This window comes from Ctenopharyngodon idella, chromosome 17 (assembly GCF_019924925.1).
Source record: "Ctenopharyngodon idella isolate HZGC_01 chromosome 17, HZGC01, whole genome shotgun sequence".
In the NCBI taxonomy this organism is placed as follows: Eukaryota; Metazoa; Chordata; class Actinopteri; order Cypriniformes; family Xenocyprididae; genus Ctenopharyngodon; species Ctenopharyngodon idella.
Window position 1 is genome coordinate 29,607,375 of NC_067236.1, and position 27,264 is coordinate 29,634,638.

At 36.0% G+C, this 27,264-nt stretch overlaps 2 protein-coding genes across 5 annotated transcripts; both read right to left on the reverse strand.

Moving 5' to 3' along the window:
* Window positions 1-999: 999 nt before the first annotated feature.
* On the reverse strand, window positions 1,000-6,178 carry khk (ketohexokinase). 2 transcript variants are annotated; one of them, XM_051867726.1, is made up of 8 exons: window positions 5,937-6,178; window positions 5,648-5,764; window positions 5,195-5,329; window positions 3,166-3,238; window positions 2,882-3,028; window positions 1,719-1,807; window positions 1,419-1,576; window positions 1,000-1,323 (listed from the first exon to the last, which is right to left on the reverse strand). In XM_051867726.1, the coding sequence occupies exons 1-8, from the start codon at window positions 6,026-6,028 to the stop codon at window positions 1,235-1,237; spliced, it is 900 nt and encodes a 299-aa protein (XP_051723686.1). In that variant the 5' UTR covers window positions 6,029-6,178; the 3' UTR covers window positions 1,000-1,234. The 2 variants fall into 2 exon arrangements, with proteins under 2 accessions (XP_051723686.1, XP_051723685.1); XM_051867725.1 differs by lacking the exon at window positions 5,195-5,329 and adding an exon at window positions 4,826-4,960 and having other exon boundaries at window positions 5,937-6,177.
* Window positions 6,179-16,024: 9,846 nt separating this feature from the next.
* On the reverse strand, window positions 16,025-27,167 carry LOC127498491 (uncharacterized). Of its 3 annotated transcripts, none has more exons than XM_051867861.1 (9): window positions 18,972-27,167; window positions 18,686-18,780; window positions 18,471-18,521; window positions 17,852-18,209; window positions 17,620-17,757; window positions 17,324-17,407; window positions 17,078-17,202; window positions 16,726-16,811; window positions 16,025-16,638 (listed from the first exon to the last, which is right to left on the reverse strand). In XM_051867861.1, exons 1-7 carry the CDS (start codon window positions 19,231-19,233, stop codon window positions 17,165-17,167), a joined length of 1,026 nt encoding a protein of 341 aa, XP_051723821.1. In that variant the 5' UTR covers window positions 19,234-27,167; the 3' UTR covers window positions 16,025-16,638; window positions 16,726-16,811; window positions 17,078-17,164. The 3 variants fall into 3 exon arrangements, 2 of the variants coding, with proteins under 2 accessions (XP_051723821.1, XP_051723819.1); XM_051867859.1 differs by having other exon boundaries at window positions 17,294-17,407; XR_007925904.1 differs by having other exon boundaries at window positions 17,294-17,407; window positions 17,852-19,163; window positions 20,388-27,167.
* Between the last annotated feature and the right edge of the window lie 97 nt (window positions 27,168-27,264).

Here is a 27,264-nt window from a genome sequence, read left to right on the forward strand (position 1 = left end):
CCAACTCTTCAATATCAATCAGGGGAACAATATTCCTGAATTCCTCATAACTTAAGCATTATCAAAGCATTGCTGGATAGTATACTCACTCTTCAACACAGAACATTTGTAGTGATTTGATCGTTCTAAATTGCCCGCATAAATTGCTTATTTGGCTCAAAGTATTTGAAATTAAGTTCAAATTATACCAGTCAAAAAGTTCGGAATAATTAAATAATAATAATATAGTAGTCTTTTTTACTCATCAAGGCTGCCTTTATTTGATCAAAAATAAAGTAAAAACAGTAATAATTATTGTAAAACAGTAAATATTATTGATTTGGCTTTGATATTGATTTGGTACTCCGTTATCAATTATTATTGGTGCTCAATTATTTATAATGGTTTTTATTATCAGTGTTACTTATTTAAATGTTACGTAATTATCAAATAAAATTTTTCAGAATTCATTAATTAATAGAAAGTTAAAACAACAGCATTTATTTGAAATAAAATTATTTTGTAACATTATAAATATTTGCTGTTACTTTTGATAAATTTTACGCATCCTTTCTGAATAAAAGTATTAATAAAAATAATTCTTAACTTACCCTAAACTTTTGAATGCTAGCATATCATAGTTTCAACAAAAATATTAAGCAGCAAAAACTGTTTTCAAAATCGATAATAATAAGAGATGTTTCTTGAGCAGCAATTTCGCATACTAGAAAGGATCATGTGACACTGAAGACTGGAGTAATGATGCTGAAAATTCAGCTTTGATCACAGGAATAAATTACTATTTAAAATATATTAAAATAGAAAATAGTTATTTTAAATTGTAATAATATTTCACAATATTACTGTTTTTACTGTATTTATTTTGAAGCCTTGGTGAGCATAAGAGACTCCTTTCAAAGAAATTTTTAAAAAATCAACTATTATTTTCTTTCTGATATCATTATATATCATATATTTTTTGTTTGTTTGTTTTGAAAGCATCAGTAAAGAGTTGTCAAACAAGTTTAAAACTCCAATTAATTTAATCATGCTAATACAGAGGAATCAGTAGAATATAGCAACATTATTTAGTCTTATCCTTTGCATTTACATTCGTCTTTTCTATGTGAAGCTACATTATTCAGTACTATCATCATGCCTTGACAATGACTAGTGGCTTACAATACTAGGTAAGTTTCAGTAGAGCATGCTTCATGTCTGCACTACATTCCAGCTGTGCACCTCTCCGCCATGTTCAGTGTAAAATTCCATCATATCCATGGACACCGCATTTTTTGCCTGCAATCTGGCAGCCAAATGTGAGAGCATCCTGTAGGCTGCCCCCTGCAGAAAAGAGAATCAAACCGGCTTGAACTGATTTACACAACTTACAATAACCCATTAAGCCTTTGTGTTTCAGAATCAGACCTCATCCTTACCGTTCAAAAGGGAATAGATCACAGAAGCATTGAACGTGTCCCCTGCTCCAAGTGTGTCCACAAGCTTCTCAGGTGGGAATGCATCTGAATGGATGACTACGCCGTCGGGACCCATGGCATCAGCTCCCTTTTCCGCCCAGGCACAAATTAGGGTAGCTCTAGACACACAACCAAACTCACCTAAACTTATGAAATGGCTAATATTGGAAAAGAACATACCCTTAGGCAGTTATTATGAATATATATGGTCAGTCAGCAGTTTTTGGGAGACTACTGACATCTAGTGGTTATTTTACTCACCCCTTCCTCAGACGACTGCTGAAACCCTTTAATGCAGCAGAGGCTGAGTCAAACCCAAAGTGCTGTGCCACATCCTTACTTACAAAGACCTGAGTGAAAGCAGTCACAAATAAACAGGTTGTGTAGTGTTCAAACAAGTACACTGAGATTTCCACTGAATCAGCTTCCACTGCTTCTTTAACTCTTATGTTCCTTGCATGTTCATATATATATATATATATATATTCATATTTATTATATATTTTGACTTCAGCTCCCAGTAACAGTGCAGTATTTTCAGCTGTTTAACTAAAGATTTTTCACAATCACTGCCTAAAATATGTAGTAACCTATTTGTACAAGAGAAAAAGAAATAAAAAATCAGACATATATTTTTACATTTTAAAATACACTAAATAGTTTATCCTATATATAATTTAAATTTAATTTAAATGTCATTATAAACAAACGTTAAAAAATTGGTGTTAAAAATACATTAAAAACAGTAATACTGTGAAATATTATTACAATTTAAAAGGACAGTTTTCTATTTTAATAAATTTTACAATTTAATTTATTCCTGTGACAGTGAAGCTTAATATTTAGCATCATTGCTCCAGTCTTCAGTGTCACATGATCCTTCAGAAATCATTCTTATATGCTGATTTGATGCTCAAGATACATTTCTTATTATTATCAATACTGAAAACAGTTGTGCTGATTAATATTTTTGTGAAGACTGTGATACATTATTTTCTGAATACTTTGATGAATAGAAAGTTCACAAGAACAGCATTTATGTTAATAAAAAATCTTTTGTAAAATTTATTATCACTTTTGATCAATTTAATGCATCCTTGCTGAAAAATAATTGTACTGACTCCAAAATTTTAAATGGTAGTATGTATAAATTTTTATTTAATATTTTTATATATATATATATATATATATATATATATATATATATATATATATATAATATTAAATAAATTTTATATATATATATATATATATTTTTTTTTTTTTTTAAATATATATATTTAAATAAAATATTACAAAATTTTAATATTTTATGTTATCAGAAAATCATTCTACAATAAGGACTTGACTGAAGTTTATCCAAGTTCAAATAATGCGTTTTATTCAGTCCAGTTTGATGTCTAAAACTTGTAGTGAAATCATACCAAATCGCCAAGAGGGAAAAGCTGGTAGAGGGGTTCCCTGGTCTTCTCGATTTCCACAGAAATGGTTATTCTGTTCTTCTCTTCCTGTTTGCTGTTATACTCTCTCACCCTCTCGATCATCTTCACTTGTTCGTCAGCATTACGACCCTGACAATGCATTCATAAAACAATCAGCTCTCTACTTGTGGAATAACACAGATCAGAAGGAACTAAATAGTGTGACTAGTCTGAACTTGGGCTGTTACTATGAAGAAAGTCAAAGATATTTTGGCAGACACTCTCACCTCCCAGTGGACCCACTTGTACTGGCTCAAGTCCACCTTTGAAAAGTCTTCTACAGAAACATCTGGCAAGTTTCTGATTAAACAGAGAAAATTGCTGATGAAAGTTCTTTTGTATGTTGGACTACAACAATCAGTGTTCAAAGAAAGATCAGTAAATAATAAGTAATGACCGTACTTTGTGTACATGATAAGTCACTATTACTATCAATTATTGTGACATGATCTGCTGTAATCATATAAAACAAAAATGTTTACAATCACAAACTGAATCAGTGAAGGTCTTTATAATGGAAAAACCCTAGATTATTCCCTTAGACCAGATGCCGGTCAGTTTGTATACAGTAAAACATTTGATAACAGTCTTCAGCACAGAGAAATAGTCAGTTTTGGGCTGTTATTATAAGATTATTATGATTATAAACCAAAGTCTGTTTCTCAGCAAAGAAGGAAAAGGTTTTGAAAGTTCTCAAAACAGGTTTTAGAGACAAGAAATATTATTCAAGGCAGAGATGAAAATAAATGTTGTTTTATATATTAGTTTGCTACAAACAAAGCAATGATAATGTACAGTCAACCAGTCTTAACCACAAATATAAACCTCAGCAGGCTGATCAGCACCTTTACATTAAGTGGAGATGTTTTATATCATTCTGCAGGGGTTTATTTTGTGATAATGAATGAATGATTGAACATTATCTCACTTATTACACGGCTACTTAGCAAATATATACATAAATAGATATGTACAAATACATAAATAGATACAAGTACATAATGATTTGAGCTGAAATTATTTTTATTGTGTGTAGTATATAGTATGCTATGCTATGTAGTAAAATCAGTTGCCAGGGACAATGGCCAGATAGTTTAGTGGTCATTATACACAAATATTTGGCCATACAATGTGGAAACTGATCAAGTATTTCAGAGAGCCGTGGAATAAGTTAGCTAGTTACCTAGTAAGCTTTGACATTGTGTGCTGTTGTGTGTTGTTTAAAACAATTGATTCAAATAACCTGGGACAAAACAGACATCTAATAGAAAAATAAATTAATGACGATGACAAATCTCTGAAAAAATAAGCACTCAAATTAATGCATGCAATGTCAAATTGTCATGATTTGTTAATAGAATCTACTTTAAGACTAAGGGTCCGTTTACACGACAACAATGTACTAAAAACGGAAAAGTTTTTCCATTGGGTTTTTCGCATGCAAAAGACAACGTTGTCAATACGATCGCCATTCACACAGATCTGCGAAATTGACTAAAAACGCTGCATTATTCATGCCAGGCCTGTAGTTGGCGATGTCACTTTGTCAAGAAAAATATAGACTGAACATGTAATAGGCCTACGCATGCGCATGACGTCACCATTTTCACAAATTCACATTTTTGTAGCTTACGTGGAAACAATATCGGTATCGTTTTCAAAAATTTGCATTTTCAGGCACCCAAAATGCCATTGTCAGGTAAATGAATGGCCAAAACGCATAAAAAGTTTTCAGTTTTTAGTTGAAAACGCTGTTGTGTAAACGGCCCCTAAATTACTGTCAATTACGGCAGTGCCACTGCAGAAAGACTTTTATCAGATTATGCTTGAGAATGGGAAGAACTTTGACTATGTTATGATTACTGTGACTTTGGATGCTACTCTTACGTGTCTGAGAGCACGACAGTGCGAGAGCCATTGGTAGGACACACCACACAACAGGCACACGGGGTCTCACCCCACTGCTGCCAAGCCACAGCAGATATGTCCACCCCACGTCGTGCAAAATCCCCCACGATGAAACTAGTACAGCAAACAGAGAGGTATTGCAGTGACCCATATGCACTACTGACTAATTTGAGCAGGAAACATTTAGCCGGCTCCCAATGCTTGCCAGCTTCAAACCATGCACCTTCAGTGCACCCCTTAAAACAGAAAAAGCAGCATTTTCACTTGTTGTTTTGCGTCAGGAATATGTCAGCTGTCCTGTGAGGAAAGAGCTTCGTAATACTTACACATATACTCTCACACACAAACCTGTTCATATGCAGAATTGTACGGCTTCCTGTCGTCACACTGCTGATTACTACAGAGGCTGGAAAAGAGCATTCAGCATGCTCGAGAAGAAGAGAGATGTCAATCTTGTACATTTGAAAATCATTCAAGATGAAGCTAGAAGAACAAATTAGCAAGGAAAAGTATGCATACAGAACTTAAGTGTGCAGCTAATGTAAACTAAGAAAAGATGTGACTTTTGGAAAATGTGTAAGAGATAGAGTAGTGTATTTCTGCTTATATAAAAACTTGCAGGAGTAAGAAAAGATGAAAATGCATCCAGCGTACAAATATCAGTATATCTTGGTATGTTATATACGTTATAAATGTATTACTCACACACACACACTGTCATTCTTTATACATTCTAATTTGTATCATATAATGTATTACTCTAAAAATGTTGTTGCATAATAGTAGGTAGAAAACACTTACTCAGCTACTGGTCCAGGAGCCAAAGACCCCATAAATGCACACGGGGCCCCAAGTAGAGACAAAACAGTGCACGTGTTTGATGCGTTTCCTCCCCTCTGCCATCTCTGAGACAAACACCTACAAACCACTGGCGTTATTTTATGGCACCTGTGATGCAACATTAACTGCAGGGTATAGCGGCAGGATACTCTATATGTTCAGGCTGGTTATGCTTTTGAAATGCTAACACAAAAGTGCATCGTGTGCATCAATACAACAGTAATTGTAGAATGTTATCAGAATTTCCTACCTGGTATCAGTATCTTCTTCCGGGTATTTATCCACAACATTTATGATATCCAGACACACCAAACCAATGCTGAGTATCTTTTTGTCTCCCATATTCTTCCTGCAGAAAGAAATCCTGGACTGTGGACTTTAGAGGAAAGGTCATAACGTCACAATATTCCGAAGAGGAGCGGGAGAGCGTTTCTCTTTCAAATTGAATGGGACACGGTAAACATGAACACGAAGTCTAACGGCTTTTGCCGAGTGTGGCCGAAAGTGCCAGCGCGAGCGGACACGACGATTCCCGACTTTTATCGAGAGCAGCCGAACGCTTGTTATAAGTTCTTAAATGCATTTTGCTATTTAAAAAACACAGAAATTACATATTCTTTGGTTAATAATCATTTTAATCTTTATAAATATAAGAATATAACTGCATTTTAGTAGGTAATTATTCCTTAAGTAAGATAAAACTGCTCATACCCAGGTGAAAAAAATACTATAGTAAATACTATAGTGTTTTTGAACCATACTATAGTAAATTGTAGTATACTGTATATATTATAGTATTTACAACACTTTGTTAATGAATGCTACAGCATACTGTAGTATTAACTAGTGAACTGATAAACTGTAATAAATACTGTAGTATACTTTAGTTTTTACTACAGTAAACTGTAGTGTATATTGTAGTATAATATACCCTATAGTTGTAGTAAACTTAGTACAGTATTGGGTAAAGTAATTTGTTTATATTACTATCGATGTTATATTATCACAGCAACTATAGAATTGCCACAACAAATTAATTAAAGTACTTTACTATACAGGTGCATCTCAATAAATTAGAATGTCGTGGAAAAGTTAATTTATTTCAGTAATTCAACTCAAATTGTGGAACTCGTGTATTAAATTAATTAAATGCACACAGACTGAAGTACTTTAAGTCTTTGGTTCTTTTAATTGTGAGGATTTTGGCTCACATTTAACAAAAACCCAATTCACTATCTCAATAAATTAGAATACTTCATAAGACCAATAAAAAAAAACATTTTTAGTGAATTGTTGGCCTTCTGGAAAGTATGTTCATTTACTGTATATATACTCAATACTTGGTTGGGCCTCCTTTTGCATGAATTACTGCATCAATGCGGCGTGGCATGGAGGCAATCAGTTGTCGGGTCTGGTGTCTCTCATCTTCCTCTTGACAATACTCCATAGATTCTCTATGGGGTTCAGGTCAGGCGAGTTTGCTGGCCAATCAAGCACAGTAACACCATGGTCATTGAACCAGCTTTTGGTACCTTTGGCATTGTGGGCAGGTGCCAAGTCCTGCTGGAAAATGAAATCATCATCTCCATAAAGCTTGTCAGCAGATGGAAGCATGAATTTCCTGGTAGATGGCTGCGTTGACTGTGGACTTCAGAAAACACAGTGGACCAACGCCAGCAGATGACATGGCAGCCCAAATCATCACTGACTGTGGAAACTTTACACTGGACTTCAAGCAACATGGTTTCTGTGCCTCTCCACTCTTCCTCCAGACTCTGGGACCTTGATTTCCAAATGAAATGCAAAATTTACTTTTATCTGAAAAGAGGACTTTGGACCACTGAGCAACAGTCCAGTTCTTTTTCTCCTTAGCCCAGGTAAGACACTTCTGACGTTTTCTTTGGTTCAGAAGTGGCTTGGTACGTGGGATATAACAGTTGTAGCCCATTTCCTGAAGACGTCTGTGTGCGGTGGCTCTTGATGCACTGACTCCAGCTTCAGTCCACTCCTTTTGAAGCTCTCCTAAGTTCTTAAATCGGCTTCGCCTGACAATCTTCTCAAGCCTGCGGTCATTCCTTTCACTTGTACACCTTTTCTTACCACACTTTTTCCTTCCAGTCAACTTTCCATGAAGATGCTTTGGCACAGCACTCTGCGAACAGCCAGCTCTTTCAGCAATGACCCTCTGTGGCTTACCCTCATTGTAGAGGGTCTTGATGATCGTCTTCTGGACAACTGTCAAGTCAGCAAACTTCCCCATGACTGCTGTTAGGATTACTGACCTAAACCCAGTATTTATACCCTGAGAATGGTAATTTAATAGAACTTGAAATTAAATATTCTAATAATTTGAGATACTGATTTTTTGATTTTGATGAGCATATTTCTTTTAATACATGTATATGGTCATGAAACAGATACTTGATACTTTTCTTTGATAGAAAATTTGATAGAGAAATTCTTTGGCCTATTAACCATACTCTACGTGTGTTTGTGTGCGCACTATTGTACTCCAGAATACCTCTCTTTTAATTATAAAGGCTATTATCATTATTACATTTATATGCTATTACATTTAAAAGCTTCATATATATGGTTATATTCAAATATGAATGACAGTTTCATGACATTTCTTAATATTTGAATGCACACATGATATTTCAGTTGGCTTTTTAATGTTATTTATTAGTTCTTAAGACCAGGAAAACACTGAGATGAGAGAATGGAGATGACTTCAAACAGCATGGTGGCGAAAGGCAATGTGGAGGTCCTCCAGATCTATAAACTCCTGCAATATGTTCGGGAGAAGAACAAACCACAGATAAAAAAGATGGTCCAAATGGGTGTGTCCAACCTGATAAATATGACTGAACCCAAACAGGGACTCGGTGCCTTGTATCAGGCATCTGTGGACCATGATGAAGACCTCGTACAGTTCCTTCTGTCCCTGAAAGCCCATCCTGACATACAGGACAAGAAGGGCTGCACCCCAGTGATGCTGGCTGCACAGCTGGGCTACTACAAGATTCTGTATCTTTTGGTCAAACATAATGCAAATGTGACACTCACAGATGAAGAGGGAAAAGGTAAGAACATTGAAATGTATATAGCCTACTCTACAATTTTAATAGATCTTGCACTTAATTTTGTCTTTATGCACCGCTGAAGTGTCAAAATATCCCTTGTAAAAAAGAAATGCACTTAATTGTATTAAATGTGCACTTGCTTCAAATCTTAAAAGTATGTTTAAAAAAAAAAAAACTGTACTTGCAAATAAAATAATATTAACGAAATATGGCCTCTTAAGTGTAACACATGTAAAAAGTTTCGTAACACATGTAAAAAGTGCACTTTGTCATGTCAAATTAAACATTTTTCTTTAGAGTACATTTAAATCACGTCTTTTGTCATGCTTTAAAGAAGTACACTTAATTTGATGTGCTGACTAACAAAAGGACAAACAAAAGTTAAAATTTGATTATAATTTTAACTATAGTGTGTTATTTGACATTACAATTAAAGGTAAAATATTTTAAATGTACTAAATTGCAAATTCAAAATTACAAAAATGTGATTGCAAATGTATTTAAATACATGACTTAAATATAAATGAAAGTCTATAATTAAGTCAATTTTAGACAGTAGAATTATGAAATTGCATAAAAAGCTGTGCTTAAGATGTGCTTCAAATAATTACATTTAAAATAATTTTAATACACTTAATTTCTGCATTTAAAACAATATATTTAAAATATTACATTCAGTTAGATGCAAAATATGTTTCATAGAAACTCCAGTGACTTCTGTTGTTTCATTTGTAGGGGTGCTGTTCTACTGTATCTCTCCATCTAAAGAACATGCTCTCTGCCTGCAGATGGCGCTCAGCAGCAATGCAAATGTCAGCAATGTTTCTAACTCAGGGAAGCCACTGCTCGTGTTCGCTTGTGATAATGCAAAAGACTGTGAAGACTTATGCATAAACATATTGGAGAAAGGAGCTGATCCAAATGCAGTAGACCAGGGGCCCGTTAATTACATGTATTAGGCACTCAGAATAATCTTGTTTTCCGTTTGCATTAAGATTATTTTTATTACTAGACCTGGGGCCCGTTTCAATAAGGAGGTTCAACCAACTCTGAGTTAAAACTTGAACTCTGAGTTGACTTACCCTGAAATGGAAAACTCTGAGTTTTAGTTCAATCGACTCTGAGTAGGTTGACTCGTAGTAAGCGCGTGCACCACGACTATGAAAAGCCATCATCAATGGAGCTCCGATATTACGATTCACCATGGCAACAGCACGTGACAAAAGGACGTCCACATACTTCTGAGTCAATGCAAGTTTAATTCTTATCACTGTTATAATATCAAAGGTGAAAACTGGCAGAATGGTAAGTTATTGAACTAATATTCATTTTCATTTTCAAAAAAAGAAGAAGAAAAAAATAATAATAATTAAACAGGATGCATTAATAAGAGTGTAAATGATTTTATCATTATTAAACACTCGTTAGGCAATTTACTTCCACTTTTAGATCATTTTCTTCATTTTTATTGAAAATAAATGCCTTTCTGATGTGATAAAGGAGAATAGCGAGCTCGGCAGAACGCGGATTCGAACCCCGTCAATCGCATCACAAGTTATTTCCCCGCACCCAACACACTACTACCTACACCACTGACATTATTGAGTGGAGCCGCTGTAAATTTGCACTTAGTAATAGACACTCCGAATAATCTTGTTTTCCGTTTGCATTAAGATTATTTTTATTACCACACTGGCGGATATTGATAATTTTATTTAAGTAAAATGCACTTAATTTAGATCCCCCCCGGAAACAAGACTAAATATCTTATATCATTTCCTTATATACAAAATCCATCTTGATTTAAGAATTTTTAGATATTTGTACTTGAAATAGGACAAAAAAAATACTCAGTAAGAAAAGCATTTTTGCAGCGTGAATGAATGAATGAACTATTTAAACATCACTTGCACTTTAAAAAGGGGGAGGAGACCGAAAGAAACTCTGGGTTTACCAAAAGTGGTAACTGACTCAGAGTAAGAGTTACCTCCCTTTTAGAAACGGGCTTGACTTACCCTGCTTTCTTGGGTTTGACATACCTCCCTTTCTGAAACAGAAAACCCAGAGTTTTCCACATTGTGTTGGTCCTTGCCAAATCCAACATTCTTCCAAAAAATAAAGACAATGGGAAAGGAAATGAAAAGAAACCACAACCAAATTTGAAACCAGCTTCAAAACCAGCTTCTTCAGTAAAAGAAAATGTGAAAAAAAAATGCATTTCTTCCTATATTTAGGTATAGTTGAAATGTTTAATGAGTTGTCTTTGTCTTCTGTAGAAGGATATTCGATCAGTTTCAGCAGCTGTGAAAATAGAGCTGAGAGACAATATCATAGTTAAGAACCCAAAGTTCACCATTCGAAGTGGCACCAACAAGACTGACATCAGCTTTGTCCCCAAAACCGTAAGATAATAAAACTCTTTGACAGACAGACAGACAAATAGATAGATAGATAGATAGATAGATAGATAGATAGATAGATAGATAGATAGATGGTTTTCTATGTGGGTTTTAAATTTCTGATGTTTTCTGCATTATAGCTTTGGGGAAAACAGATCACCAACAGTCCACAGCACTCTGAGAAGGAGAAGGGAACATTTTGAGGAAAAGATGACTCTCAAGGACTTCATACACTTTAACATCAGTTTAAATGTTTTTGCCTTTTTGCCATTTATTATGATATTAAATAGCAAAATAGGTGAGAGAAGGCAGACGGGATCTGAAAAAATCCACAAGCCTGGATTCAAACCTAGGATCCTTTGGATGCAATTGCACCAGATGCCAGCACACTGTCCACAAAGCCACCAGGAAGTGTGAAAATCCACTCGTATGATTTATATTAGAATCTCTGTCGCTATTTTCGCTATTGGAACATCAAACAGGTTCTCACCACTCAGTGACGCACCCACTAAGAATCCTGTTGAAAGTGCCCTTGTTATTGGTGATTCTATTACACGGAATGTGAAAATAGAGACACCAGCCACCATAGTCACATATTTACCGGGAGCCAGAGCGCCTGACATCAAAGCAAATTTAAAAGTGCTGGCTAATGCTAATCGTAAATACTCTAAGATTATTATTCACGTCCACACTAATGATGTTCGACTTCGCCAGTTGGAGATCACTAAAATTAACATTAAAGAGGTGTGTGAACTCGCAAGTACAATGTCAGATAATGTAATTTGCTCTGGCCCTCTTCCTGTTCATCAGAGTGATGAGATACTTAGCAGACTATCATCTATCATACTTAGCAGACTATCTGCCCTTAAGAGAGCAGCCAGAAAAATGGAGCGCAGCTGGAAGAAAGGCCTTAAAAACTGCTCAATCTGCTAATTTTTCAAATCTTTCAGAAGAAAATAAACACAACCCTAGGTATTTATTTGATACAGTGGCTAAATTAACAAGAAATAAAGCTTCAACTTCTGATGTTTCCAAACAGCACAGCAGTAATGACTTTATAAACTTCTTTACTTGCAAGATTGACAATATTAGAGAGAAAATTATAACCATGCAACTGTCTACTACAGTATCACATCACATTGTACACAGTACATTGTAGTATCCCTGAGGAAAAATTCAATTTATTCACTGCTATAGGTGAGGAAGAATTGTGTAAACTTGTTAAATGATTAAAATCAACAACATGTATGTTAGACCTTATACCAACTTATGGTGCGTTCACACCAGACGCCAATGAAGCGCTAAGCGCCAGCGATTTACATGTTAAGTCAATGCAAAGACACGATAGACATCCTGCGGCGTGATTCGCGTGAATGAGGCGGCGGCGTTTGACGCGCGTAACGCGTGATTCGCGCGAGTTGAAAAATCCGAATATTCGCGCCGCGTTAACCAATCAGAAGCTTGCTCTAGTAGATTACGACGTAGCGAGCAGAGGCAGAAATCCGAAACAACAATGGAGGACAAAATCATCATCACTGTATGTGGATACCCGGAGCTGTACGATACATCTTCATACTTTTATAGAAACAGGAATAAAAAGGATCTTGCTTGGAAGAAAGGGAGTGAGGAGGTCGGACAATCTGGTAAGTTGTAAAAAATGCTCTTTACTCAATTTGAGCTGTATATATATATATATATATATATATACATATTGAGACTACAAGCTAGCTAAAGCCGGCAAATTGGGCTTATTCGCCGTATTTTACAACTACTTTCCCGCTGATGAGTTGATGTGTTTATTCAGAGGAAGTGTGCAGAAACAAGACTGGAGCCGCCTGGCAGAAGCCCCTCTCATGACGCGAATTCGCGTCTGTTGTGAAGTGAATTTCACGTGCGAATGAAGCAATTGTAAACTGTAAACTCAAAATGTTCAAGCCTCCAACTACGCGCGAAATCGCGTCTGGTGTGAATGCCCCATAAGCTATTGAAAGAGATGCTTCCAGAGGTCATAGATCCTCTTCTTAAAATCGTTAATTCATCCTTATCACTAGGATACGTACCAAAAACCTTTAAGCTGGCTATTATTAAACCTCTTATTAAAAAAACACAACTTGATCCTACATAATTAGTCAGTTAAAGGCCAATCTTGACCTTTTCTGTCAAAAATACTATAAAAGGCAGTATCATCGCAACTGTGTTCCTTTTTTGAAGGAAATGGTATCTGTGAGGATTTCCAGTCAGGACTTAGACCGTACCATAGTACTGAGACTGCTCTCATTAGAGTTACAAATGATTTGCTCTTATCATCAGATCGTGGTTGTATCTCTCTATTAGTGTTACTGGATCTTAGTGCTGCATTTGACACTAGCAATCACAACATTCTTTTAAATAGACTCGAAAATTATGTTGGCATTAATGGAATTGCATTGGCATGGTTCAAATCATACTTATCTGACCGTTATCAGTTTGTAGTAGTAAACAAAGAGATGTCATATCGATCACAAGTTCAGTGTGGAGTACCACAAGGCTCAGTACTAGGACCGTTACTTTTCACTCTGTACATGCTACCCTTGGGAGATATCATTAGGATAACGTTAGTTTTCACTGTTACGCTGATGATACTCAGCTCTATTTCTTCGCGCCCTGACGAAACTTACCAATTCACAAAATTAACGGAATGCATAGCTGATATAAAAAATTGGATGACCAGTAATTTCCTACTACTATTCATAAAAAACAGAGATTCTAATTATTGGACCAAAAACCTCTGCACATAATAACCTAGAACAGTGGTTCTTTTAGAGTGGAGTACCCCCTGAAGAATTTATTAACATCTTTCCCCTCTCAGTCACACCTTTTCCATTATGGGAAAATAGTTTTTTGATTGAGTGAAGAAAAATACCCTTTTAAAATAAATAATGTTTTAAATAAATAGGTTCAATAGAGAAATATGCAATGATAGTAGAAACGAAGTGATCCTTTTAAATATTAAACTAAAACCACCAGTAGGTGGCGGTAAATCACTGTCTTAATGAGTCATTCATTCATTCATTCATTCATTCTTTCAGTAACGAAGCAAGTGGCTGCATTTATGAATGGATCATTGAATCATTTACTCTTACGATTCGTTCAGAGTCGCAGATTCATCCACGAAACACCGCTGCATGTTGCAGTTCTTCTGTGGCTTTCGTTGGAACTATTATTTCATTGCAAAATTGAACAAACAACACTGAAAATACTCCATTTAAAATGTTTATCACTTAATATTACCCTTTTTTTATTGAACTGCTATATAAAATCAATGTCACATTTGCAATTGTGTGGATATTTAAGGGGAAAATGCATTCTTGTTCTTCATGCTAGTAAGTGCTAAATCCGCAGTTTTACACTGCGGTCAAGCCAGCCGCCACTGCGAAATGCACGGTCAATCTAGCCGCCACTATATTTTGCGGTTAGTGCATACACTGGCTATTACGGTAAGACCGTTAGAGAACTGATCTGAAAACAAGTAATCTTCTGTCGAAGCGATTTCACATTCATTTATTAAGTTAGTCTGTCTGAATAAATGAAAATAACTAAATAAATAAATATTTTACAGCCCAATTTCACCTGAAAATGATATTACACCTCACAGCCTGTCACTGCATGATATGCTGAATTCCAAAATAAAAGTCTCCCCGAGTAAATGGAAAAAAGGCCTAAATAAATAAAGATAAATACAAATTTCACAGGCCAAAGTCACCTGAAAATAATAGTACACCTCACAGTTTGACACTGTCTGCTGCTGAATTACAAAATTACAGTACATCTTTTCATAGTGTCAGCTACACTGTTTCAGGACATTTTGATGTTGTATTCCTGGTGGATCCAAAATGGTCAATATTCATATTCATGCATTTTATTTATATTTTATGTTAATCATTTATGGCTTATGATTTATCAATATTACTTTTGATTTCATATATTCATGCACTCCTTTATGGTTATTCTTCTTTTATCTTTAAGAGTATGTATGCTTGCTATATTCAATAGTTCTTCAAAGTGTTCCAATGTGACAGGTCATGTTGACACGTTTGTGGTTAGATTTTGGACGCCTGCCAAGTACTGCAGAACTGATGTTCTGGTGCACATGATGTACCTTTTCCTGCAATAATATTTTGTATTCAAATGAAAGGGGATATTTGAAATGTGCTCTGTCATTCCGACAAAGGTGTTAAACCCACTCTTTCGGTGCTATTTTTTACTCTATCTGGTAATGTAAACAGTCACAGGACCATAAAATTACCCAATCAGTGTTTTGATAGTAGGAAACCATAAAATGTCATAAATTATTTAAATTCTTCAAAACAATGGAAAGGTTTAAGCTGACCTCTCTTATCTATCCAAACAGACCTGGAAGGGTGTGATGTAAGTTTTCCTATGCTTATGGTATAAAACGGACTGGGTCTTTGATAGTTTGGCTTTTCTTTGCATTTTCCATGGCTCTTTCTGCTCTATATTCTGATCTTCATCTATTAGATACAATACTCTAGATTTTATTATTAACTATTGATTACTTAATTTATTTGTTTGTCTCTATAATTTTTAATTAATAAATTTGTTATTCCTTATTCAAATTTGATCTCTGACATAATCATTGCTGGGCTGCCTGGATCTCATTATCTCAAGTTTTTGCATCAATTCCAAAAATAAGAGCCCCCCAAAACTCATGTTTATGCTGTATTGTCTATACATTCAGAAAATAATAAAAAGAAAAGTCATAGTTTCCACAAATATAAGGCAAATTCCTAAGCTGTGCCATTATTTATAAAAATAAGTTTATTGTATTAGAAGCACACAATAATGATGCCATTGGCACACTTCAAGTTTACAAACAAGTGTGTAATACAACTTTAGTTGAACTTCAGCACTGCTAAAATGCTCCAATTTAACAGACTTTAAGTATACCAATTTACAGTGTGCCACAAATACTTTTAGTTATGCTTAAGTACATTGAAATAAATTGTGCTTTGCTATTATTTCACTAGGGAAGGATTGACCAAAGCCAGCTTCCAGGCAAGTATAAGGCATGGTTTTACATTGTGTGGACAATGAATCATTGTGAAATCCACTGTCCACAGTAATTCAAGAAAATGGCTGGGCTTGCCACGATGCTTGTCTAAAACACAGTGGTCTGGCCCGGAAGAACGCAGTCCAAATGTAAGCCTCCAGCACATCCTGTCTGGCTGCAAGGTGGGGCTTGCACAAAGCCGCTATCGGTGGGGCGTGATAATGTTCTGAATAGGTTTGTGGAGACGTTGGAGGCACGCAGACAGGATACAAGTAGAGGACAGTTGCCATCAGTGTCATCATGCAGGGGTGCAAGGGAGACATCCCGGGGTTAAAGACGTGAACCGTCCCCGGCTGATGACCCTGCAGCTGAGCTATAGGCCATGGCCATAGGCTATAGCTGCCGAAGCAGGGGAACCTGCCAAATGAGAACATGATATTAAAGTCAAGAGATGCCAAGAAGGCCTGAATCTATCAAAAAAACATCTCTTTTTTTTATGCTTACTTTTCTTATGCTTCGGTTTTTCTTTTAAACCAGTCATAATCCAAAATAGCCTGTAACATCATCCGTGACTCTCCATCATGAAGGCGCTTAAGAAGATAGAACAGATCTGATTAGTCATGTTTGATTGAGATATGTAGACCATGTAAGGAAATGTTACCATGAAATACATTGCATTTGTTACTATGACTTTCTCTGGATGCCCATGAACATTTATTCATTGCTAAACATTCATTGTCAATCTCCCGTGTTTTACACTCATCAAGGTTCGACACTAACAATTTTACTGTCACTCATGTCAGGGCATTATATGTTTTTCAAGCAATTTCCATTTTGTACTTGTTATTGGTCTCACCTTTGGACACGCGTGGTCTTATCCACGTTCCGGGGTTAAAGGCGTGAACCGTCCCCGGGGTCTCCAGCTGATGACCCTGCAGCTGAGCTATAGGCCCTGTGGAGGAGCTGCCGACGCAGGGGAACCTAGCAAGCAATGAGAGCATGGTATTAAGATCAAGAGATGCCAAGAAGGCCTGAATCTATCAAAAAAAACATCTCTTTTTCTTATGCTTACTTTTCTTATGCTTCGGTTTTTCTTTTAAACCTTTAAACCAGTCATGATCCAAAATAGCCTGTAACGTCATCCGTGACTCTTCCTCATGAAGGCGCTCAAAAAGATCCCGGCATTCTGTAAACGTTTTTTAGAAGAGATCTGATTAGTCATGTTTGATTGAGACATGTAGTTCATGTAAGGTAATGTTACCATGAAATACAATGCATTTGTTAACTATGACTTTCTCTGGATGCCCACTAATAATTTTACTGTCATTCATTCATGTCAGGGCTTTATATGTTTTTCAAGCAATGTCATTTCCATTGCATATTTGTTATTGATCTCACCTTTGGACACGCGTGGTCTTATCCAAAACCAACGACTTATTCTTGGGACCAGCACATCCAGCACTTTGCATATGTCGTCAGTTGTTGCCCATTCAGCGTACTTTCTGATTGCACTGGTTAATATAGGTTCGTCTTCTCCTGTAAGCAATACATTCTCAGTGTTTAGTAAAACATTTCCAGTGAACTGTAGTAAATAAGTCATCAGTGAACTGTGCTGAAAAAGCCAACTCACGTCTTTCTTCGACGATCAGTGCGCCTCCAAAGTCCATCAACTTTACTTGCAGGGTTTTTGTGCAGACAAGTATGCTTTTCATATGCGTGTCATGATAAACACCATGACCCACGCAGTGCTGAAGAGCAACAATGAGCTCCCGCATGATGTGTCTCACCGCGGTTTCAGTCAGGTTACCTCTGTTTCGTAGGACATACTCAAACAAGGTGATGTAGGAATGTGAATACTCCATAATCAAGATGTCTCGATCTTCCATGACAAAGTGATCATATAATTGTACGAGATGCTCGCTAGTTGGAGGCTTTTGCACCATCAACATTGCAGCTGCCTCTTGACTTAAAGGTTTGGAATACCCAGGCTAAAGAAAAGAGATTGACAAAAGGTTTGTTGACTCCTAACTAATCTCAAATTTCCTAACTAAAGGCCCGAGTATACTTCATTTTCCACGTTTAGCTCCTTTCAAAGTATACTCTAGGGCTAGATGAAAGCAATGTACTTTACAACTGATGTTTTTAGGCTATTTCAATTATATCTTATACTGTCTACATACAGATTTATCAAATTACCAAATTAGAATTTAATAAACCATTTTATGAAGAATAAAGTCTTTTCAACTTACCAATTCCACTAGTTTCTCAGGCCGGTTCTTCTTAATAAATTTGATGATCACCTGAAAAAAAAAAAGTAAAAAAAAAAAAAAAAAGTAAACTGATTTATTTTTGTTTGTGTACATGGTAAAACTGTAAACACTGATGTTTACATCAGGACTGAAAGACTAAAGACAGAAGGAAACAAGAGGCAAAAGGTTTGGTGTATACAGAAAGAGCAACATACTCGTTTGTCATCGGAGTTTCGAAATCCTACATGATAACTGACACCTTGTCTCGATTTCAGTTTCTTTCCCACATCATAAAGAGATTCAAAGGATCCTGAAAAATGCACAACAACATGTTAATAATATACAGCATGAGAACAAACTCCAGCAGCAGCTGCTTATGATGAAATACACCTGTGCAGATCAGGTGAGGAACCAGCAGAAGAGAAGGAAAAATGAAAACTAAACCCAGAAACATCAGGCTGACATGGACATGAATCAGAGTGGTAATATCTGGAGACTCACCTTCTGTTGGCTCGGACTCCAGAGGATCTGTGCCTGTCGGATCTACACTGGATGTGTGTGGAAGCTCATCTGATGGATCCTCAGGCACAAAAGCACACACTTGGGTTTCTTCCTGGGTTTGGATGGAATCTTTCTTAGACTTCCATGCTTTCCGGAGGCCAGCACAGAATTTCCACCCTCGTGTGTGCTTTTCTGCAAAAAAATCAGAATCAGAAAAGGCTTTAATGCCAGATATGTTTACACATTCCAGGTTGCTGCACATTTTTTAAAGTCAAATTTGAGGCTTTTTAAGACCTGAAGAAATAAAAATTAATACTATACATTAGGGGTGTGCAATAGTGACAACATTTTTTTTTTATCTCAATACTTTTAAAGTTGTTTCAAAAGCAATATTTGCCACCTTAAATTGATTTCCAGGGGCATTTTTACCTACATAAGGGCATTTTTCTAAATTTATTAGATGTATGCATCACCTTTTATGTCAAAATTCTAAAATTCAAATTAAATTCAATTAGAATAATAGTACAGTATAGGGCTGTTATTACCAATCAAATGAAATCATTATGAGAAGTGGCATTAATATATTTACACAGCATTTACAATTTTTCTAAATAAATTGAATTCAATATTTAAACATGAAATTATTTCTAATTTTAACTTTTTAATTGAAATGTACTTTCAATATGAAACTAAACTGCCAGTAGGTGGAAGCAAGTCTTAATGAGTGAGTCATTCATTCAACCGATTTGTTCAAATGACTGATATATTCAGGAATGAAGCAAGTGACCGTCTTTGTTGAATGGGTCATTGAATCATTAATTAAACCGATTCGTTCAAAACGTGGATTTGTTATATTTATTATACGCTGTCGTAAATGCCACGAGGCCCGCAAATTGTCAAGTAAATCCACAAAGAAAAAAAATGTGTATGCTAATAGATTTTTAATTTGGTAAATGATTTATATATATCAAAATATCAAATCAAAGGGTCATCTATAATTTAAGACCTCTCATAAGTAAAAATAAGACTTATGACTTTTTATGGCCTTAAATTTTAAAAATCTAATTTAATACTTTTTAAGGATCGGCGGAAACCCTGCATTCAAGACAGAATGACAGTGACAAGACACAGATAATAAAAATAGAATAAATAGGAAATAACAATATTTAATAAAGGTGTGTGTTTCTGTTTTGTAAAGTCAAATGTGTGTGTGTGTGCATGGCTGTGGGATGGGTAAAAAGAAATCTGATTGGCTACTTTAGTTTTTAGTAATTAGGGCTTTACCCACACACCAAAAATGACCTTGGTGGTCTTTTAGGTGAGGAACCAGCAGATGAGAAGGAAAAATGAAAACTAAACCCAGAAACATCAGGCTGACATGGACATGAACCAGAGTGGTAATATCTGGAGACTCACTTTCTGTTGGTTCGGACTCAAGCGGATCTGTGCCTGACGGATCTATACTGGATGTGTGTGGAAGCTCATCCGATGGATCCTCAGGCACAAAAGCACACACTTGGGTTTCTTCCTGGGTATGGATGGAACCTTTTATAGCCTTCCATACTCTCCGGAGGCCAGCAAGAAATTTCCACCCTTGTGTGTGCTTTTCTGCAAACAATCAAAATCAGAGTCAGAAAGAGCTGTTTACACATACGAAAATGACATTGACAAGAAACAGATAGTAAATTAGAAAAAACAATATACAAAAAATATATTTAATATAAAACATATTTTGATTTAACACATATGCTAAATGACTTACAAGTAAAACTGTTCTAATGCTTTGAGTTCATGTGAATAATTAGCAGGTTTTGCATAGTTTCTGACCAATTTACAAGAACACTTGAACAATTACATTATATATATATATATATTTGTGCGTGTGTCAGTTTTGATTTATTAACGTTGTCAGTTACCGGTTGTGTCGTCCTCCCAAACGACCTTAGGGAGAGACGGTGGCGGCTGAGGCGCCTCCGTTGGGCGGCTGCTGCTGGGCCTGTCAGCCGGCATCACAGCGCCGCTCAACGGTTCAACTTGAGCGTCCTCAAACGAGCCAAAGCTGCTGCAACTTTCCAACTCCAGTGGAAAGTTAGCAAACATGATGTCCATTGTAGCCGTCAGATTCTGCATCTCAACGAGCTGTGTGAACACTGTGTTTGCCTATTGGTTATAGCGGTAGACTTGTACTCTTGTACACTTCGATCGCCAGTGACCATAGCAGCTTCTAATGCCGATAATAGCTGGGCTGAGTTATGTATCTTCTGTGCGCACTGTGTCGTCACAGAGCGTGCATTCGATTCCAAGCCAGACGATGGGGCGGGGCGGGGCGGGGCGGGGCGGGGCACAATTTCATTGGTTTATAAGACAGCAAATCTTATTGGCGTAGACGCTTTGAGCCTCAGTACAATTTTGTGAATGATTTTGGCCATATACAGAAATATTCTAGTTTTTTTTTTATTATTATTATTTATATTTACTATAAGTTAAATGTGTCTTGTTTAGGCTTATTCAAAATAGAAATAAATAAAAACACAAAGTCTTCTCAACATTATTTCTGTCTAACAAACACTCGAATTATTAGATATATAATATAGAACAATATACTTGGATAAAAGTTTATATTTCAGATATAAACTGATGTCTACAGTAGCGAAAATTGAGTAGGCCTAAATCTTTTTGAAAGTAACTAGACGCTTCAAATAAAGATTGTATCAATTCCTATTGTTACCCCAGTAGGTGGCGACAAGTAACTGTTAAATTTTTTTTTTATTTAATCATTTATTCAAGAGATTCATTCAAAAATGCTCATTCGTCCAGTATTGACACAATAAGTCTTTATGAGTGAATCCTTGAATCATTCATTCAAACATTTTTTTAATTATTAATTCTAATATATATATATATATATAAAGACAAAAAATAGAGGTCCACCCACTTGAAGATTTCTGGCCTCGCCACTACTCTGCATGCAACATATTTGCACGCTTCTTGTGTGGATGCAGTTTTGACCGCAAAAATTGGATCTCATGTATTTATGACATTTTGCCTGTTAGAAATACATGCTCTGTTTTAATTATTTTAAGGTGGGGTAGAATTAAATGAATGGCAAAACTCAGCATTTTGTTTGCGTACCCCCTCTTGTCACCTCACGTACCCTCAGGGGTACGCGTACCCCCGTTTGAGAATCACTGACCTTGAATACTGTCTTACACTTGATGGCTGCTCTGTTAAGTCTTCGCCGTCAGTTAGGAACCTGGGTGTGCTCTTTGATACAAATCTTTCATTTGAAAGCCACATTTCTAGCATTTGTAAAACTGCATTCTTCCATCTTAAAAATATATCTAAACTACGACATATGCTCTCAATGACAAATGCAGAACAGTTAGTTCATGCGTTCATGACCTCAAGGCTAGATTACTGTAACGCTCTACTGGGTGGTTGCCCTGCTCACTTGATAAATAAACTACAGCTCGTACAAAATGCAGCAGCTAGAGTTCTTACTAGAACTAGGAAGTATGACCATATTAGCCCAGTTCTGTCAACACTGCATTGGCTCCCTGTTAAACATCATATAGATTTTAAAATCTTGCTAATTACTTACAAAGCACTAAATGGTTTAGCTCCCCAGTACCTGAGCGAGCTCTTAATGCATTATAATCCTTCACATCTATTGCGATCTCAGAATTCAGGCCAGTTGATAATACCTAGAATATCAAAATCAACCGCAGGTCTCCTATTGGGCACCTAAACTCTGGAACAATCTTCCTAGCATTGTTCGGGAAGCAGACACACTCTGTCAGTTTAAATCTAGATTAAAAACGCATCTCTTTACCCTGGCATACACTTAATTACATTATCAATTTATGTTTTCAAATCTGTTAAAGGATTGTTATAGGCTGCATAAATTAGGTCAGCCGGAACTGGGAACACTTCCTATAACACCAGACGTACTCGTTACATCAGAAGAAGAATGGCATCTACGCTAATATTAGTCTCTCTGTTTATCCCCAGGTTTACTGTAGTCAGCCGGATCCGGTCCGTATCCAGGTGAGATCGAGGACGTGCGCCTAGACACGGCGACAACGCAGAACGCTGAAGTGTCAGCAGAGATTGTGTCAACTAGATCATCCACTGTGAAGGCCTCATCGACACGACAGCCAGTGGCACAGATCCTCAACAAACCGTCCCACACCGGCGTGATGAATACGATCCTCAATTAGATGGAACTGGAATAAATACTTTGACTGTTGCGATCCCAATCGGACTTATGATAGCTGCCTGAATCATAATCATGCACTGTTCGCTGTCGGCCAGAGGAGATCTGCCCCCCTGACTGAGCCTGGTTTCTCCCTAGGTTTTTTTCTCCATTTTAACACCTGTTTGCCACCTGATGTCACCTGTTGGAGTTTGGGTTCCTTGCCGCTGTCGTCTTTGGCTTGCTTAGTTGGGGACACTTGATATTCAACAATGTTTTGATCTGCCTGCATTGACATCCTTGAAAAAAGCGATCAAGTCTTTTCAATAGCCTACATACAACACCACCATAAAACCATGCAGATAAAGCTGTAGAAAATTACCATGTAGTTACTAAAGCTGTAGAAATATGACATTATGGTACTGTCAATGTTAGCCTTACATTAAAGTCCCTGTGAAATCAAGTTTTTTAGCTTTTAGTATGAATATGTTAGCCTTAAGGTTATGAATACGCTGGTGTGTTCCAAAACAATGACAAAATCTGTATTTAAGAGATATAAACATTCAAAACTTACAGTCTCTCACTTCCGCTAAAATGAATCATGGATTTTCATGACTTCACCACAGACTTCAGTCCCTGCCCCCCTCCTACACTAAACACTAAGCTGTGGCTGAAATTGGTCATTTGTTCACACATTTATTAGTTTCTATTAGGGGTGGGAATCTTTTGTCACCTCACGATCCGATCCGATTCCGATTCTGGGGGTCACGATCCGATTCCAAAACGATTCTTGATATACATTTTTTCCTAATTAATTCTTCTGCTGTGCAAATACATCAACTTTATATTTTAACCAAAATTGGGAGTTTCTATACTTTTTGTTTATAGTTGGAATCTCTGTATGACAGTATTGCCATCTTAAAAATTATGATGAAGATTTCTTTCAATACTTTTATTTTATTAACAAAGTTATATTCAGGATGAACAAAACATGAAAAGCCATACAAAGAACAATTATTAAGAACAAACAGAGTATTTTTCAGTTTCTTTTGTTTAGAACCTTTTAACAAAGAAATCTCTTTAAAAACAAAAATTGTAATAATAATAATAAAAAAATTCTAAATAAATTTTGTAGAGTTTAAAATATGTTTAGCTTCTTTTGTTTAGAGCCTTTTCACAAAGCATAATGCAGAAAAAATATTATGCCACAAATTAAATAAGAACTTAAATATCCAACATCTAGGCCTACCATAGTTTATCTATTAATATTATTATACTGTCAAGTTTAAGTTTTTGTGTAGGAACAGCAGTTGGTCCACATGCTCAGGAGTAAGTGTGCTTCGCCCTGCTGTGACAATATCTCCTGCAGTGGAAAACACTCTCTCTGCAGAGACACTGGTTGCAGGAATGCATAAATACCTCTGCCATTTTGGAGAGCAAAGGAAATGACACCTTGTTGACATGCCACCAGTTGAGGGGGTCCTCAGATAGAGAGAGTGGTGGGGTACTGCAACAACAGGTCACCTCTTCTTCAGCTATGGCACAGGCTGACTGATGTGGCGTAACTGAAGCATCAGAGAGGGTCTGTCCCAGCAGACTGTGAAGCAGAGATGAAGGACATTCATTCTGCTTCTCTGTGACTTCAGGCTGTGGGTTCACCGTTTTATAAAAGCAATAAGCCCTGTGAAGCTGTGGTTTACAGTGAATTTATAACAGATAAGGGGGTTTTAGGGGTTTTTAACAATGCCCCTTAGCTGTTATAAATTCACTGTAAACCAAGGCTTCTTGGGGCTTATTGCTTTATTTGAGTCTATTCAAAAGAATGTTGTGGTTGATAGTATGAAATGCAGCACTAAGATCCACTAACACAAATAGAGAGATACAATCACAATCGGATGATAAGAGCAAATCATTGGTAATTCTGTTTTTTTTTTTTTTTTAATTCTTGTATACTTTGCACTTTTCTGAACATTGAACATTGAACATGAGTACTTTTAAATTAGCTAATACTTTACTTAAGTAGTTTTTTGTACAAGCTTTTACTCTACTCACACTAAATTTTTTGGAAAGTAATGGTACTTACTTGAGTATTTTCAGTACTCTTTCCAGCTTTGTAGACTAACAGGTGTCTTCAACAATCAACATGAAAAACTACAAAGGACTACCAACATGGCAGAGAAACAGGAAATAAAACAAAAGTCCAAACCAGACATGAAAACATGGTAGAAGTTACTAGGGTTCACTGGTTCACTTACATCACCCCTGCACTGTAAATAATTACCTATTGTATTCACCAAATAAGTTCAATTGTTTGTGTGTTATTAGTTATGTCAGATTGTGTTTGTCTATAATTGTTAGTAAATTGAGATCAGACCACATTTTATGAGTTAATAGTGCAGAAATTCAGATAATCAAAGGGTTTGAAAACTTATTCTTGCAACTATGAGTATTGAAAATCAATGTTTAGATTTTTAACATATGGCTGAATACAACAACTGAGACCTTTACCTTGTGGCTGTTGCAAAAGTATTATCTGTCTTAAATAAAACATAAATGTATTGTTTTTCTGTTGATACATGCAGTGCATTTGTATAGAGATAACATTTATCAATCCTCACTTGATCAAAACAAATATTTAATTTCAGCTACTCTTTAACCTCATTCTTTTAGTGCAGGAGGTCAAAGGTTGAAATGATGTTACTGTTTGTCCATGGCTAAGTTAATAATTTAATTACACAAAACAAATGTTTTGTCCAGTATGAATGTCCCACCATTGAGGAAAGAGAAAATGTAAACTGAATATCCTTACATGGTGTAATGTCTTCTGAATGGCTTGTCTTTCTCTTTTCTCCTGTAGCATACATCTCGATATGTATGAAAAAGACACCTGGTCATGCTTATAAGCAGTTTTGATAACAATGTGGCATTTCCATTTGGAAATTTTCATTTATTTGTTCCTTACAGGTAAAGTGTGCAATTTTGATGTTAAAGCATTTCTCTAATCCCATTTTACAATACAGAAACAACGATAAGGATGTCATTTGTAGGTTGATTCTTTTGAAAAATAATTTTTGTTCTATTTGTTTGGGCATCCCGAACATCCTAATATATCATATCACATCATTTCCTATCATATTATATCATAAAGTCATATCATACAGCTTTTTTTAATTGTTTGTCAGAAATAACATGTTTCACATTGTAAATTAATACTTTACAAGGGCCACTCAATTGAGGGAGAGATTTGATCAAATATTTGATTCATCAAGTAATTTCAAAAATACCATTTGGGGGTTAAATACGTATTAGATTATAACAATAATTTGCAAAGCAATTTGCATTACTTAATTTGAATCGACTGATTCCATGAACAGTCAACATAAATCAGACAGTACAGACAGTTCAGTTTTCATAACTGTTATATTTCATCCAGTGCTATTGTGCTTGGTGTGACTCCAGCTAATTTACTATTTCCTACTGAATCACTCAATCTGGTGTCACTGAGTACAAGAGAGGTGAGGGGGTGTAAAGAGATTATCTGTTCAAGAATGCAAGTGAGTGGCAAAAAAAAACAAAAAAAAAAACAATTGTGCTGAGTCCAGACTTTGTCTATGCTGCAACTAAACAAAACTAATTTACGAAAAACAGTTAGATTATATATTTCATAGCTTTATCAAGACTGTAACTGGACAATTAGCCTTCATCAAAATGTCAAGTAACATATGTTACTTTTCACTGTATTATCTTACATAAGACAAACTCACGAATGAAAACAGTGGACATAGAAAACAGCTAATTACTTTTTTCTTTCCATAAATATCCATTTTAAAACCCCTCAGAAACAGGTTGTACTTTGATAAGCACAATTTCAGACGCAAAATGTTCTAAAAAAATCTTTTAGTTCCTAAGACCCACATTTCGACATATCGACAACATTATCATATTAATCACTCTCTTCCTGGCATCTAATTTTAACCTGTTAAAAATATGATGAAACACAGACCGGGTGTGTGTCTTCCAGCCTGGCCACGTCGTCACGCGTCTCGGCCAATAGCAATGTAGGCGTAAGTGTATACGGGCGTCCGATTGGTCAAAAGT